We start from the raw sequence: 17,243 nt of genomic DNA, 5'->3' as shown, positions 1-17,243 counted from the left end.
CAACCAAGTTTAGGGACAACTAAATATTAGCATCAGAAAACACAACTAGAACACGGAAAATTGAACTTTTCGGAAGTCCGTTAACAACAAATTCTTCAGCCCGACCGGTAAGGGGCGAAACCGGCGTCTCGTGAGGGGTTACACAGGAGGACTCCGGTCGGGCGGACCCAGGCGCGGAATCCAGACGTGCGAATCCAGACGCACGGGTTCCAAACGCAGGATTGGACCTAGTGAGCGACCAAGCAACCCACCGGGTGAGCGACTGCTGAGGAGACAGTGGGGAGGCGGTGCTGCGTGTTGACTGCGGTTGCCTATTTGCGGGCGAGCGGACAGGCGAGGGAGTGGGCGGTTGGACCGGGGCCGGCGGTCCCCGTGGCGTGCGGCAGTAGAGGGCGCCGCCATTTCCCCGCTCTGACCACGCCCCCACATACAGCGTCACAACCCAGCGACCTGGGAGTCCAAGGCGCCGCTTCTCACATTTAAAGGGCCAGAACAGACCAAAAATGTCGCAGGAAGACCTCAAAGCCCCAGAGATAAATCTAAGTGACAAAGAAATAGCAAAACTCTCAGACGCACAGTTTAAAACACTGGTCATCAGGATCCTCACAGAACTGGTTGATTATACCGACAAATTAGACAAACATATGAAGGCGAAACTAATTGAAATGAATGGAATTCCACAGGAAACCCATAGAGATGAAAAGGAAACTGGGACTCAAATCAATGGAGTGGACCAGAAGAAAGCAAATAATGGCCAAACAGAAAAGAGTCAAGGAGCAAGAATTCAAAGAAATGAGAGTCTTAGGAACCTCCAGGACATCTTTAAATGCTCCAATATCCGAATTATAGGGGTACCAGAAGGGGGAAAGACAACCACCAGTGGAAAAATGATTTGAACAAATAATAAAAGAAAATTTCCCCAATCTGGCAAAGGAAATAGACTTCCAGGAAATCCAAGAAGCTCAGAGAGTACCAAAAAAGTTGGACTCAAGAAGAAACACACCAAGGCATATCATAATTACATTAGCCAAAATTAAAATGAAGGAGAGAATCCTAGAAGCAGCAAGACCTAAGGGGACAATCACCTACAAAGGAGTCCCCATCAGACTGTCAGCAGATTTCTCAAAAGAGACCTTACAGGCAAGAAGGGGCTGGAAAGAAATATTCCAAGTCATGAAATCTAAAGACCTACAACCAAGATTGCTCTATCCAGCAAAACTTTCATTTAGAATGGAAGGACAGATAAGGTGCTTCTCAGATAAGATCAAATTCAAGGAGTTCATCATCACCAAGCCCTTATTATATGAAATGTTAAAGGGACTTATCTAAGAAAAAGAAGGTAAAGAAACATGAACAGTGAAAGAACAACAAGCTCACAGTTATTAACAACCACACCTAAAACGAAAGCAAACTAAAAGAACAGCTAGATCAGGAGTGGAAACATAGAAATGAAGATCTCAAGGAGGGTTAGCAACAGGGGAGTGGGAGAAGGAGATGGGGGGAGAAGGTACAGAAAATAAGTAGCATAGACAGTAGATAGAAAATAGATGGGGGGGGGCAAGAATAGCATGGGAAATATAGAACCTAAAGGACTTGAGACACATGGACATAAACTAAAGGGGGGTAATGGTGGGGATGGGGGGGCAGGGTGGAGGGGAATGAAGGGGGGAATAGAACAACTGTAACAGCATAATCAATTTAAAAAAATAAATTAGAAAAAAAAAGAAAAATAAATAAATGAGTTTACAATTACATGTCTGTCTCTGGGAGTGGGTGCGTGCACAGATGTGTCAATACGTGCATTTTCTTGTGCATGCCCGTGGGGATGAGTGTGGGAGTGTGTGTGTAACTGGGAGTCTGGAACACCTTCCACGCAGCACTCTGGCTCTAACTGGGACAAGGGGACACCGGCAGCAGACCTCTGGGAGGAGAACAGCCTTGGCATTGCATTGCAAGCTGACATCCCCTGTCCTCAGAGGCCGTGGGAGGGGCTGGGCGGCACACACCAGCTGCTCTTCCCCTCCTGCTGGTCACCACCAGGGTCCTGTCGGCAGCAGAGCTGCAGAGTGAGGCCGAGGAGGAAGAGGCTCTGGGAGGACGGGGAGTGGCCCTTAGTGGGGCTCCTGCTGGTGTGAGGCCAACGTGGTCAGAGGCCAGCATGCTTGTGGCCCTGGCTCCAGGTGCTGCCACTGTGAGCAGAGGTACTCGTGGGGACCCAGATGCATCCTCAGTCCCTTGCTTTGACCACTGCTCGGCCTCTGAGCAGGAGAGGGGTTCTTGGAAATCGGTGGCCATTTCCACTTCTTGTCACCCTGGTTCCAATATGGGAAAGTGTCCCCTCCAGCTGTCCAGCTGGGCTGGTGCATCTGTTGAAAGAAAGGCAGGGACGCAGATCCAGGCTGTCCACAGAATCACAGACGATTTCTCCCTTTTGTTGGCTGGGAAGTCACTCTGTGCCCAGTGTGTCCCTGCAGGGACAATTCAACTCTCTTCCCTGACTTCTAAATACAGGGGCGAGGCCAGGACTTGAACTTGGAAGATCTGCCTGTCACTTCTGAGGAAGAACGCTCCAGAGGGAAGGACGACAAATAAGCCCTATTCTCTTCTCTCTGCGCAAGGAACAGTTACTCAAGTCTAGGACAATTCTCCGCCCTGGGGGTCCTGCTCCAGCCCCCACCTGGCAGCTGGCTGCCTACATCGAAGCCAGTGCCTGACTGTGGGGGACGTGGCTGCTATCGCTTGGGGTGCAGACTGGGGGTTGAGAGGTGCACACGGGTAATCCAACTGTGCCGAGCTCATTCCAGCCTTATGTAACTTGATCGCTCCGCTTAGAGTCCGACCTTTCTCGGGTTTGGGGTCCGTCTTCATTACTTCCTAGAGATGAAAGATTCTCCTGTTCTCCTTTGTGGCAATTCTTTTAATCTTATCTCACCCTAGGCTCTATTAAAGCAACAGATTGTCATATCAAATGTACTGTATCGTTTAATCATTTCCCACGCAGGATCGAGGTTCGCAATGTGTTTACAGAACCAAACCCAGCACTTGGAATGCGGTGAGGCTCCCTGGCTCGGCTCTGGGCTCTTCACAGCCGGGGCCTGTGGCTTCCGTGTGTGCTCATCTCCCGTGAGAATTCTCGTACAAAGCTTCGCCCTGAGCAGGGGTTCGGCTGGGCGTGGGGTGGCCCAGGAAGGAAGAAGCCACATGGGGTGTCAGAAACGCATGTTAATAAAGCCATCGCAACAGGCTCCATCGCCGCGTGGGCTGGTCAGCTTCACACTCCGCCACAGCCATGAGCACAGCATGAGAGTTAAAGAGAGTTTGTGATCATCCGGAATCTTGCAGACAAGACACGGAGGGCATGCCAGGAAGGGCGGGCCTGGGGGTAGACGGGGAACTAGCTAAGACTTCAGCGCAGGTGCGCCGCGGCCCAGGCCAGATGCTGCCCCCTCCTGCCTGGAATTTCAGCCGCTGGTTTTCACAGGAGCGGAGACAACAGTGTCGGAGGTGGGGTCTGGACGCGGGACGCCGCCGCCCTGGGTGCAGTTCCAGGTGCAGTCCTGCTCGGGTACCTGGCAGTCCTCTGGGGGCCCGTCCCCAGCAAGCCCTTCCCAGCGGTAGGGCTGCAGGCACACTCTGGCCATGACTGTGGCACCTCCTGCCCCTGGGGAGGCCGAGGGAAAACAGGGAATTCTCACACTCAGACCTCAATCCCAGGGTAATGGAAAGCGGGTTCACGTGGGATCCTGCACGCGAAGAGTCACCGTGGAGGGGAACCACAAAGTGCGACCTGCCCGGACCTCTGCAGGCGGACGGTTACACAGGATGCGGTGCATGCGCATCCCGGGAACTGCGCAGCCGCAGAGGGACGACCACCGCATACACAACGGGAGGGGTGTCCAGGAACCACGCGCAGAACGAAGGAAGTCAGCTCCGAAGGTTGCCGCCTTTGCGAGAGGTTAGGGACAAGGCGGTGGTCGGGTGGGAGGGTGTGATTATAAAGGGGGTGGTGGTGGTGGGTGCAGGAATCTGCAGAGCTGCTAGCGTTGTAGAAAACTTGACACGCACACACACAAACTGGTTGTGTCAGCGTCCATGCCCTGGTGCGATCATCTAAAATAAAAGGGAGAGGGGACCAAGTCCTTCACTCCAGATGCTCCCTGCGCTCTGTCCACTGCTTGGCCTCCTCATCCTCCGATCTCCAAGGCACCCGGCTCAGAGAACCGTTTCTGAAGCAAACAGTCACGGAGCGATGTTAGTGATTATCCGAAGCACAGCAACCCGGAAGGGGGCGGGTGACGACTCGGAGCCTTAACGTCCAAGGCAGATGGGCTGAGCCGTTGGGCTCCTGAGTATGCGGTCTGGACTGAGAACCAGCATGGGCTTCCCTGGCCTCCATCCTGTGCCATCTCTCCATGACCCACTGAGTATCCATGGAAGCGAAAACATGGTAAACATGTACTCTGACTTCAGAGAGCAGGAAGAGGATGGGGGGGGGGGCAGAGCGAAGGGAGGGAGCCTCCTCTTCAGCAGATGGAGGAATGTGCCAAGCTGACCCCTTCTGGGCTCTTAATCACACAGGAGTTCTATGGGAAAATGGCCACTGTGCCATGCCACTCGTGGATGAGATGCTCTGGGACAGGTGGGGCTGTGAGTGTGGAGGGAAAGGGAGCTGTGGAGAACACAGCTTGGGTGGGGCTTATCGTGGGTGCAGCCTTGGCCCCCGTGTGAGCTGAGGATGCCTTTGAACTTCACCTGCTGGACCAAATACCTGGGTGAGCCCTAGCCCTCGCTGGTGGTGGTGCAGGGAGCTGCTGTAGGCTCTGGACTTCTGGGCCTCAGGCTCCTGGATGTGGGAGGTCATCCCAGTGTCTCCCTGCCCCTCGCTCACAGGCACAATGAGTGTGGAGCTCGCTCACACTGGCCCACTGGAGGGGACAGGGGAGAGATAAGACTTCTATTTCTGGGGTGGCTAGGAGGGGAAGGGAAGGGGGAGCCCTGACCTTGGGTGAGGAGGTAGGAAAGGGGTGCTGGGAGGCAGAGGGGATAGCACAGACAGCTCAGGCCTGGCCACAGTGCAGATCCAGGTCCAGATGAGCCCAAATATACCTCAGCCCAGGCAGAGGAGGGAGGTGGCAGGGCAAGAAGGGGGTGGTCACAAGGTCACACGAGAGGGAGATGCTGGGATCTGGTGTATAATTATGTGACTCTGCTGCTGTGTACTCTGCTGTGAAGCACTAGACATGTAGATGAGCACACACTCTGGAGCCGGCCTCTGCGCGTGTCGTGGCTTTAGCCTAGTGAGCACGCACAGATCCATTCTGAAAGCCTGTGCTCCTCCGACAGGTTGGGCTTGCCTCATGGGGGCCACCCCGGGGAGAGGAAGGTCAGGGCAGAGGCCGCATGGGGAGAACACAGCCCAGCTGCGGTGCGGGGGCCTGGCACACAGCAGGTACGCAGCACATGTTTGTGGGGTGAATTCAGGAAAGAATCAAGTAGGGACACAGCAACTCAGGCCTCCAGAAGTGACCCTCTCCACAAGGTCCCCTGCAGCCACTGTGCCCGGAAGGTGCCCCTGGAGGGTGGGATGCTCTGAAAGGGTCAGAACTCCCCCTCAGTCCTCCCCTTTCCTCATAAAAGTCATGACCGAGAACCTGCAGCAGCCAGACACACTAATAATGCGGATGAACACTGCCAGCTGGTTTGTTCTGGATGGACGGGTGGGGGCTGGGGGGCTGGTCAGGAAAGTCATCTAAGCCTTCTGCTATTTCTGCCCACTCTGTGGGTGAGGGAGGGGCTCATCCTTCCCTGCCTTCATTGGCAGGCCACACTGGACACCCCCAAACTTCCACAGGCCCCATGGTTATGCTCCTGATCCTCAGGGGCAGCGCTGTGCCTTGACCTGAGATAACCTGAGGTCCTAAAGCCTGCTGTGCCGTTTGCTTTGAGTTCAATGGCCTCTGAATGTTCTCCTTTCAGAGGATTCATTTTTCTTTTCAGCAAATTTATTTTTGTCACCGTGCTTTGTATAGGCTATTGTCGGGTATTGAAAAGCGATGATGTTCCTCAGGAAGCTCCTGGCTGGGAGAGGGAGGTGTCAGGGGCACTGCTGAGTGGTGGCAGCTGAGGCCTTGGACAGGGAGCCGGAGCCCAAGGAAATTGCCCAGAATCTCCAACGGGGAGGTGACCAGCTGTTGGATAACTGAGGGTTTGCTGCCCTTTGCAGCTGCCGGGGCTGGGAGGCAGGCGCAGGTAGGAAGGCACTGGAAGCTACCTCTCCCAGCCAGAGGCCGTCTGTGCTGCGGCTCTCCCAGGGGCTCCAGGCTGGGCCATCCACATGTGACAGGTGCCAAGGCAAAGGACCAGGCCCTCTCTGGTCCAGCACCGCCTTGCCCTGGGTTGCAGGCTTACCTTCTGTGCCCTGCGTTTGTCCGCTCTCTGATTCTGGTGGTAAATCCGGCTGAAGTTGGAGACGATCACGGGAACTGGCAGGGCAATGACCAGGACGCCGCTCAGGGAGCAGATGGACCCGAAAATCTTCCCAGCAATCGTCTTGGGCACCATGTCTCCATACCTGAGGGAGAGGCAGAGGCAGGGGTAAGGGAGGGGGGCCCTTTGGGAGACAAGTCAGACTCCCCTGCCAGTCATTCGCTCACCCATTCACTCATTCATCCATTCAGTCACTAAACAACTGTTTGGAGTGCCCAGTATGCTTCAGGTACCGTGATGAGAACTGGGAAGGACCAGGACAAGATCCTTCTGCTCATGGAGCCCAGGTGCTACAAGGGGGAGACTTGTGGTTACTTCTGGGAGGGGAAAAGGCATGGGCGCCACGCCAGGCGGGGGAGCGGGGTCAGGAGAAGCCTCTCTGAGGGCATTTCAGCTGAGATCTGAAAGTAAAGGATCCAGCTATGCAACACCCTTGGGAAGAGTGCGGGCAGAGGCAACAGACAGTACAGAGGTCCTGAGGCAGGAGGAGCTTAGCCTGTTCTAGAAAAGGTTAAAGAACCAGCAGGGCTCCTGGCAGGGGACAGACCACGCGGCGTCCAGTGGGCTGCAATGGGGAGTGTGGATCTCATCCCAAGTGCAATGAAGAGCCACGGGGGAGTTTTAGGCAGAAAAGCAACATGGTCTCATTTATGGCAGTAACATAACCTATAATAAATCCACTTTCTACTCCTGTGGATATTTATCATTTTACAAGGCACTTCTGCATACCGACCTCCCCAAAGCTCCACGACCCTGTCGCTGATGTACAGCGACTGAGGCTCAGAGGCAGTTGCGAACTGCCCTTGTTCGGGTGCAGCTGAGATGGAAACCCCACTCCTGCTGCTCTCGTCCCCCCCACAAACCGCACGGAGTGGGGGAACCACGGGCGCCGAAGTGCAGTCCCCGAGTCTCGGTGCTGGCTCGGCGCAGAGCTCCGAGACAGTCTCTTGAGTGCTTCACACCCTGGCAGCTGCCCCAGGACCGGCTTGGCCTGGGTCTCCCTCAGCCCGAGGCAGGCACGTCAGGGCCTGTCTCCTTCAATCAATAAGACACTCTCCTGCGGTCAAGTGTTTAGCCTCTTCTTTATCGAGATAATTTAAAGGCTGTTTTAAGCAAAGAGCAGGTGCCAACTCCGTTGGCCAAAGCCAGAGACCCAATCTCCCTGGCTCTGGGCCCTTCGGGCGTCTGGAGCAGAAACAGCTTAGGGTGACCAGGGACTGCCACTGCCAAAACAGTGAGACTTGAGGTCACTTGTCCTGAGGGCACCTGGGCCCCATCCAGGGAAGATGTGGAAAGGGGTGGGTGAGCCAGGTTAGGAGTGCGGGGCGCTCACTCCCTGAACCCCTATGGCTGTGGGAGGCAGTGCTGGTGGTGGGCCTGCATCTGGGGGTGAGCGGATGACCTCTTTTGAGCCTCTGACACTCTGTAAAGGCTCCTGTCCAGAGCGCCATCCTCTTCCTCCTCCAGCGTCCAGGCCCCTTGTCCTGGCTGAGTCACGCTATGCCACCAACACGGAGGTCCCCGATAGCTCCTTCTGGGAGCTCTGATGCTACGTTTGTGTCTCTGCCACCATTTTCAGTTCTGGCCCCCAGGGATATAGTTGAGAACTTGGCCCTAAGTTCCAAAACTTGCAGTGATGAAGAGAAGGGGCTGCCCCACAGAGGTGAACCACACCAGCTGGATTCCTAGACCCTGTGACGGAAAGGGGGTTCTGGGCACGAAACTGGGAGAAAACAAAGCAGGCATCAACGAGAAAGCATCAGGAAGGCTCCATCCCAGGGCGGTCGGGGCTGGTGCTGAAGGCTGAGGGCGACGGAAAGGCTGGCAGAAAGGACAAGGAGGAAAGCTAAGCCCACTGGTGGGGCAGACGGCCTGCTGGCCGCAGGCGATGGAGAGAACTAGAATGACGCAACTTTGCACGCTCTGCCTTCCCCACGGGGAGCATGCGTTGGAACGAAGGCTGGGACGAATGTGGGTAAACAGGGTCCGAAGCCGGAGGGAGGGAATGGGAGAGCAGGCAAGCACCCAGCTGTTCCCCATGGATCCTGATCACAGGTCGACCTGGATCTCACCCCTGAGGCCGGGGGCAGGTGCAGACGGGGTTGCGGTGCCTCTGCCCGTGATTGCTGTGAAACCGCGGTGCCACTGAAAGGCACCGTGAGACCAGAGAGGGAACACTGTTGTGTTGGTGAATTGAGAGGTGACCTGAGAAACCACAGATAGACAGGCTTGGCGTGCACCGATCCCGCTGTCTCACTGCTGGCTGGATCCGAGAGCAGATTATTCAGTGGGCAGCTGGTGCACACTTGGAAAATAAGCTGTATTGGTGCACGGAGCGTGTATCTCGCCAAGTTAACCTCATTTCTGGCGCTGGGAGGGTTAACTGGCTGGCGGATCGGGAGACTGCTACAGGCCTACTGCATCGTGACTTTTGCAAGCTGTGTTCTTGGCCTAGTTTTTTATGTCCTTGGCGGGCTAGAGGGAGGTGGTGGGGTGGCCGTGTGGCTGGCAGGGGCTGGACAGCCCTCGCCGTGTCCTGGGCTCTTCAAAGAGTGCCGACGGTAGGTCCTCTGCCAGCAAAGGAAGTCCAAGGTCTTCCTGTTAGAAGGGTCTCCTTCGGTGAACGGGTATATGAAAGCGAGAATGGACCTGAAGTTCGGTCTCCAGCGGTGCGTTCCGGAAGTTTTCAACAGCTCACATAAAGCCAGAGGCGGCAGCAGGGCTTAATGATTGAGAGAAGAGACTGGTGTCCAGTTCGGGGTTGGGTCCTGGCCCCACATGACTTACTAAATAATTGAGTGAGTTCGGCAAAGTCATTACTGTTTTTTAACTTACTGCATTTTTTCCATCACCATTTTCCCCTTTACATGTCTTCCACCTCAACCCCCCAACCCCGCAATCACCACACTGCTGTCTGTGTCCATGAGTCCTTTTTCTTTTTGTTCAGTCCCCCCACGCCTTGGCACAGTTATTTAACCTGAGCCTCAACCAGTATAAAATAGGCATTATAAACTTGCCGAATTTTTCAGACTATAAGACGCATGTCTCCCCCGCCCCAAATTTGGAATAATGGTTGTTAATGCTGCTGTTGAGTTCTGTTTACATTTACACTGGTGAAATATTATGCTATTTATGTTATTAAATATTTTACATCTTTTGCTTCAAAAAATTTTTCCCTATTTCCCACCTCTAAAACCTAGGTGCATCTTATGGTCCGAAAAATACAGTAACTTAGCGGGTTGTGATGATTTTGAGACAATTCAGGAGCAGCACTTGATGCTTTATCTGTAGAAAATTCTCTACAGTGCCCCCGCCGCCCGCCCCCCCCCCCGTGGTGGGCCCCTCCCCCACCATTATTACGTCAGCTCTGTCCAGAGGAGCCCCCCCAGTTCTTACAAAATCTGCCCACTGCCCCTGCCCCCACGGGTCACAGTCAGCGAGCTCCTTTCCTGGATTTGTTTTTTTAAAATATCTTACTCATTGATTTTAGAGAGAGACAGGAGAGCCGGGAACAGAGAGAAACATCAACTTCTTGTTCCACTCGCTTACGCATTCATCGGTTGGTCCTCATGTACGCCCTGACCAGGGACTGAACCCACAACCTTGGCGTATGGGGATGACTCTCTAACCAACGGAGCTACCTGGCCAGGGCCTCGGCTTCATTTTTTAACAGCTTTATTGAGACCTAATTTACATACCATAACATTCGCCCATTTAAACCATACACTTCAATGGTTTCGTACTTACAGAGTGGTGCTGCCATTATCAATCTAACTTTAGAACGTCCTCATCACCCCAGAGAGAAAACTCGCACCCATTAGCAGTCGGTGACCTTTCCGCACCCGGCCCTGGGCACCCACCTGCCTATCCAGCGGCTCCGACTTCACTGCGGAAGTGGCCCCGCGCACGTGGACCGCTGGAGCGGGCGGGGCCGACTTCTCGCTCCGCGAGCTGCGTGCAGGGCGGACCCACGTGGTCGGAAGCGGCAGACTCCACCCCTTCCTGCGGGTGGAGAGCGCCCCAGCGCGGGGAGCACCACCCTCCGTTTTATTGTCAGCTGATGGACATTTGGGTGGTTAGCCCTTTGGGGCTGCTGGAATTAAATTCTGCTGTAAAAATTTGTGAGCCTGTTTTTGTGCGGGCACGTTTCTGTTTCTCTAGGAGTTATACGGTAACTGTTCGAGAGCGTGAGGAACTGGCTGTTTTCAAAGGCACCTGTGCCATTTTACAATTACACTAGCAATAGTTAGGGTTCTGACGTCTCCATCACTTTTTAAGGTTTTATTTATTTTAGATAGAGGAGAAGGGAGGGAAAAAGAGGGAGACAAGCACCAATGTGTGGGGTTGCCTCTTGAGGTCTCCCAACTGGGGACCTGGCCCATAACCCAGGCCTGTGCCCTGACTGGGAATCGAACCTGTGACCCTATGGTATTTTCACCAACACTTGTTACTGTTTGCCTTTGGGCTGCAGCCGTCCCACTGGGTGGGAAGTGGTGTCTCACGGTGGGTTTGGTCTGTGTTTCCCTTGTTGGCCAGTGATGTAGGGCACCTTTCCCTCCCTGGACTTTTACCCTGGAGACCAGCTCCACCTCCTTCAACGAAGCTGAAGCTGGGACAAGGGAAGTGCAGGGGCCATTGGCAGCCATGCTGTCTGCTGTGGGGAGAGCCCGGGTGTCAGACGGGAGGAAGGCAGGCGAGGTCTGCCGGAGTTGGGGTGCCTGTCCCAGTCCTTTCTGAGGACCAGCTTCGCTCTTGCCCTCCCTGTGGCTTAGCTGGTCAGCCCTCGCTCTGACTCTGCGTACTGACAGATGATTAGTTTTGTTTCCCCTCCTTCCCTTTGGACCCCACGGGGATAACAATGATGGCTGTGATGACCAGACCACTGCTGACTATTTTTAAGCAAGCTCTTCACATTTCTAAATGCCAGAGCTACTGTGAGTTGAGGTCATTAGGAGTCTAAAGGATTTTAACAGGTTGTAATCGTAGGTGAAGCCAATCCAATTAATTTTAACAAAGATAAGTGACAACACCAGCATTTTGATTGAAATAATCAAGTCCTGCAGTGTTGTGGCAGAGACCAGGTTAGATGCCATCCACGTGAAGCTGGGGGACTGAACTTCAACTCAGCCACCAGGGTGAGGCAGCTGCCAGAACCCAAGGCCACCTTCAGCTGGATGGGTGAGAGAGCACAGTTTCCAGGAAGAGAAAGTGGGTGCTCACCCTCTGTTCCTTAAGGCAGACCCCTTCTTGGAGGCTGTGGGGTGGGGGGGCTCTGGCCACTGTGCATTCTATGGGGCTTTGAGGAACTGGTCCATGGCCAGAGAAGGGAGGCTGGGCTGGTGAACTGTCTGGGAACACTCAGAGGAATGGGATATTTGGTCTGAAGGAGAGGAGAGTAATGGAAGGATGGCGGGGAGGATGGATGGAGCCTCTGCTAGGAACTGCACGTGCATCTCGGGGCCTTGCAATGACCTGACCCAGTAGGGTGAACCCCGTAGGGATGAGGAGCCACAGTCCGGGGAGGACAGGGACTTGCTCTAGGTCCCTCAGGTAGGAAGAGGCAGAAGGGGCTGGGTTAGAGCCCAGGCGGGTCTGCCTCTATCGCCCTGCTGAGTCCTTCCCATCCTGCTCCGTCAGGGTCGGAGAGGGTTCCCCAGAGTCAGCTGGGGCTCACCCCTTCCCTCGTCTCCCTGCCTGGGTGGCAGAAGCATGGTGTAGCAGTTAAAAGGTGGACTCTGAGCCCTGGCCGGGTGGCTCAGTCAGTTGGACCACAGTCCCATATACCAAAAGGTTGTGGGTTCGATCCCAGTGGGGGCACACAGGGCAGTCAACTGATCCATGTTTCTCTCTCTCTAATCAATGTTTCTGTCTTTCTCCCCCTTCCTCTCTCTCTAAAATCAATAAACATATTCTTAGCCGAGGGCTAAAAAAAAAAGTGTGGACTGTGGGTGTCACAGCACCTGGAGCAAATCCTGGCCCTGTCACCCTATTCCCTGGGTGGCTTTGGACACACTGCGTACCTTCTTCGTCCTCAGTGTCCTGGTGGATAAAATAACGGCGTCCCCGGCACAGGGTGGCTGTGAGGGATTCGATGCGTGGCTGTTTGTGCAGTGCCCACTTCCGGCACACAGCGAGAACTTCAGATTATAAGTATTAAATAAATCCTGGGCTTCACCCTCCACTGTTTCCAGACCGGGCTTCGGCAAAAGCCTCTTCTCTTCCCACCGTTGTTCCTTTTTAATTTACAAAGAAGCATCTTCGTAAGATGCAAATCCAAACCCGTCATTCCCCTGCTCAAGGCAATTCGGTGCATGTCCGTGGACTGCGAGTGAGGGACTAGGACCTGCTTGGCTGTGTTGTCGTGAAGACACAGCCCGTTTGTTACACAGCGAATGCTCGAGACCCAGCAGCTAACTGTGAGGGTCAGGGACACGACGGGCAGTGGCTCCCCCAGGTCCCTGCTGGACACGCCTCATGGCCTCTCTGACCTATTTTTTCCTGTTCAAGTTTGTGGAAAGAGAGGGAGGAGGAAAGGAAAAACAAGAAAGGTCCTGGCCTCAAAAAGAGTACTTTGAAGCTGTATCCTTATTTCAGTTTTTGTCTTCCTCCTCTTGTGCAAGTCAGGACTCTGTTCTTCCTTTTCCTGGCTCGGTGCCTGGAGGAAAGGAAGGGACGAGAAAGCCCCTCCTGGAGGTTGCATCCCAGGCAGAGGGGAGCTCCGGTGCTCACCCCAGACAGGGGCTCACACCCAGACTTGATCTGGGGCCAAGTGGAGGCAGCTGCCTGTCCCTGGTGGGGCCTGGGGCTGCGGGCCCTCGCTGCCCGCCTCTCTCCCCTGGCACCCTCGGCAATCCGCAGTGATGTCTGGGCTGCGGCTAGAGCCGGCAAGCTCGCCCTCCTAATATGGAAGTCTAATTAGTTTGTATTAGGGCTTAGGGATAATTAAACTTTTTATCTGAACTGAAGCTGCACAAACGACCCTCCTTGTACAATTAATTGCTGCCTTCACTTCCTCCTCCAGGTGCTGAGAGATAAGTGGATGCCAAGCTCCCATCTGATTCTGCCGCTCCTGCGGGGGCAGGGCTGCGGTCTGGTGGGGTCCCCTCTGTCCTGCAGGCCATGGCATGGCCCCCCAGGGTCCAGCTGCTTCGGGCTCAGCCAAGGACACATGCCCCAGTCTTGACAGGCACGCTCTTCTAGAAACTGGGCTTTCTTTGACCTGACAGATGTGGCTCAGTGACTTGGATGTTGTCCTGCAAACTGAAAGGTCACTGATTCCCAGTCAGGGCACATGCCTTGGTTCCAGGTCAGGTCCCCAGTTGGGGGTGCATGAGAGGCAAGCAGTTGATGTTCATCTTGCACATTGATGTTTCTCTCCCTCTCTCACTCCCTCCCTTCCTCTCTATCTCAAAATAAATAGATAAAATCTTTTTTAGAAAACTAAAAGAAACCGGGCCTTCCCCAGTCCCTTCTCCCAGATCTCAGCCCCCAGGAGACTTGTCCCCGGGGATGAGTGGAGGCTGACAAGGAAGAGCCATGAGGAGCAGCTCCCGCATCTGGTCAGACCCCACGTCCCTCAGGGACCTGGTCCCGCAGGCCCATGCCATCTGCTTCTCCTCCATGTGCTCCTCACGACAGCCCTCTCCTGGGGCTGCTTCGTGGCCTCCTGCTTCCCCGAGCCAGCGAGCGTTTCTCAGCAAGCGGTGGGCCGCGTCAACACTAAAGGGAGCTCGAGCCAGGACCACCAGCCTGTGCTTCTTGCCAGCGTGGGCTCGAGCTGCGGAAGGGAGGCCTGGGTCCTGGAGAAAGTGGGCGGGGCCCCGAAGTCTGCAGAGCAGAGGTCGGGGCGTGACCGGGGTCAGACTGGCAGCACTCCCAAAAGTCAACATCGAGAAGGGCGCAGGGAGTTAAGGTGCAGAAGCTGGGGTGGGTGTGTGTAACCAGACAGATTCTCAGGGACAGTGTTTGTGGGTGGTGCAGACCTTGTGTAAAAGCCCGACCCCGACCCCACCAGCACCCCAGTTCTCCTGGGCCCCAGCTGGGGTGGCCTCGGAGACGGTGATGGATGGAGAAGCGGTGAGAGGCAGAGACCGAGGGCTGAGAGGTGTCAGCCCTGGGCCAGGACAGACTGCGGCACTAAGTGGCCACTGGGCCCTGTACGCTGCCACCAGGGGTCCCCACTCACTGCAGCAGTCTGCCCGCCACTGCCCACGGGCAGGTCCAGTCTGCAGCAGCTGCCCTTTCTGGGTCTGACCGGGCCCTCCTCCCTCTTCCCCGAACCATCCAGTACCCACCTCCTCTGGTGCTCTCCCTCCCCCGCAACCCCCCCCAGGACCAGGAGACGGCCTCCCTCGTCCACGAACCCTTGTCTGGACTGCACTCGAGTTTCCTTGTTTCCCTCTCAGACTCAGACAGGGTCTTGAGGGGCTTGCCGGGTGACGGCCCAGCCTCCACGGAGCACAGGAGGCCTCTCCTCAGTGGCCTTGCGGCCTCTGCTCCCCTCAGGACCCCCTGGCAGGTCTCGGAGTCAGGCAGACCTGCGCTGAAGCCCCCGCTCTGCCTCCTCAGCAGAGAGCCCTCGGGCATCACCAGCTCCCGGCCTCAGTGTGCCCTTCTGGAAAATGGCACCACAGCGACCTGCCTGGCAGGGCTGATGTGAACATCACGTCTGAAAGCTCTTTAAAAACTGCGGGAGTGGCTTCGTTATAACTAGTGTCACGAATGTGAAACGCTTCACTATTGTGTGCAGTTACACGTATACATAATTAGCTACGGTCACACATCACACCTGTTATGATTCTGCGACTGTATATAAGTACTTAGAACTGAGCTCTGAGTTACTCTTCTGCCTCAAACAACCCGGGTTGCCCGCAGGCTCCTCACCTGTCAGTTCACCTGTGGTGTGGTGCCCCTGAAGTCCCGGTTCCGCCTCGGGAGCCCTGGAGCGTGTCTGTCCCTCCCCCAACGGGGCAGCCTGGCTCCTCAGGCCACCTGGCCTGCACCGGTGGCTGTCAGGTCACCCCTCCCTGTCCTCTCCTCCCTGGACTTGGGACTGTACACCTGCTTCTCTCTCTAGCAGTGCAGCGTTGGGCCGGTGACTCAGCTCTCTCGCTCTCCTGGGCTGTACAACCAAGAGTCACGCCTCCGGACAGGGGATGGTCACCGTGCCTCACACACCCCAGAGCACGGCACCTGCCCCTGCTGGGTGCGGGTCTGGCTGCCCCCTAGACAGGAAGCCCCATGAGAGCAGGCCTGGAACGGTGCCAGGCGCGTAGTAGGGCCTCACAGAACTAATGCCATCATCTCGAAGATGGGGGTCTAATCTCAGCACTTCTGCCACTCGGGACATGTGATGGCACTTTTGGGGGGTGGACCAAGTTCAGCCATTTCTAAGGCAGGGCGCCTGCAGCAGGACTAAATCCCTGGGTCCCCAAGACACTCAACAGTCACCTCTGACCTTATTCAAATCGCGCTCCAGGGCCTGGGGCCAACTGAGTATGTTTGCCGAGCTGCGGAAAACCCAGAAGAATGCTTCAGCGCCTCTTCCGCTGCCAGCCCGAGCTCAGCACTGCTGGGTCCGGTCTGACTCAGCTCGGGTGCTCTCCGAGCCTCGCTCACTCCCCAGAGTGGTTTGGTTTGTTGTTGTTTCGTTTGTTTTTGCTTTGGGAAGTGGACGGGAGCTGTGGGCTGGACTCCACGTTGCCCGACCCCCCTCCAGGTTGGCTAGGGGGACAGGGCCGGCCCCTTTGACCTCTACTTTTGGTCTCTGGGCCTCTGGGGCTTTGCTGGTCTCTCTCTCTCTCTCACACACCCTCCACTTCTGGGAGTGATGCCTTGGGGGGTGACCCCTGAGGGGACAGCGCTCTCTTGCAGCCTGTACCGGTGGGTTTGCTCTCTGCCCCCACCCGCCAGCCCCGTCTGCCCGTGTAAGCTGGTGACAGCAGGGCTTGGCCTGCCTGGGCCACTTCTATGCCTTCAGTGCCAATCATAGCACCTGCCAGGTACTGGGGTTTATTCCATATTTAGGAAGAAATGAATCGTTATCTGATTCTCTCTTAGCCTCTCTTGGACCCTCATGCCCAGCCTGGGACCCTCAAGGCTGTTCGAGACAGCCTTGCCTGGGCTGAGATCTGCCAGGATCAGTTAGGATAGTTCTGGGGAGACTAGAGGTGGTCTCTGGAGCTGCTGGGGGTGTGTGTGTAACAGCCTCCCCACGAACACCAAACCCCAGATGGACACGTCACCACCTCATCATCCCTTCAGAGAAACACGAACCATCGAATACACATGCTCAGACCAGGTCAGAGCTGCAAGAAACCTTAAAAATCACCATTCCATGCACATGCAAGTATTTATGGGGGAAATGACATACATCTGGATCAGCTTTCAAAGGCTCCAGGAAAAAAGGCAGAGTGAGGAGAAACAAGATACAACCAGGCAGGCAGTTTCATCCACCACTCTCTACGTTTGTATATGCTTGAAATTGTCCATAATCAAAAGCTTTTAGTCTTCTTCTGGTCAAGATGGCGGCTTAGGCCGACATGGCTCACCTCTTTGCACAACCACATCAAAATTACAACTAAAATACTGAACAACCATCACTCAGAATCGCCAGACATTGGGTTGAATGGAAGTCTGACAACTATGGAATTAGGGAAACTGCGTCCATCCCGACTGGTAGGAGGGGCACAGACATGGCATGAGGCGGTCCCACATCCGTGTACAGTGGATAAAAATTTGGGATGGGTATCTTGGGA

At 55.2% G+C, this 17,243-nt stretch overlaps 1 protein-coding gene across 4 annotated transcripts in view; it reads right to left on the bottom strand.

The window, feature by feature from the left end:
- KCND3 (potassium voltage-gated channel subfamily D member 3) overlaps positions 1 to 17,243 on the bottom strand; it is a 183,458-nt gene that overhangs the window by 5,562 nt on the left and 160,653 nt on the right. For all 4 annotated transcript variants that reach the window (XM_053655896.1, XM_037152421.2, XM_037152422.2 and 1 more), the window contains exon 3: positions 6,409 to 6,571. In XM_053655896.1, coding sequence (XP_053511871.1) covers positions 6,409 to 6,571 — 163 coding nt within the window. The remainder of the gene's footprint in view (positions 1 to 6,408; positions 6,572 to 17,243) is intronic.

The sequence above is a fragment of the Artibeus jamaicensis genome, unplaced genomic scaffold (assembly GCF_021234435.1).
Source record: "Artibeus jamaicensis isolate MK-2021 breed Jamaican fruit bat unplaced genomic scaffold, CSHL_Jam_final scaffold_1689, whole genome shotgun sequence".
In the NCBI taxonomy this organism is placed as follows: domain Eukaryota; kingdom Metazoa; phylum Chordata; class Mammalia; order Chiroptera; family Phyllostomidae; genus Artibeus; species Artibeus jamaicensis.
Note: the sequence above shows the minus strand (reverse complement) of the source record. Positions and strands in the feature narration are given on the sequence as shown.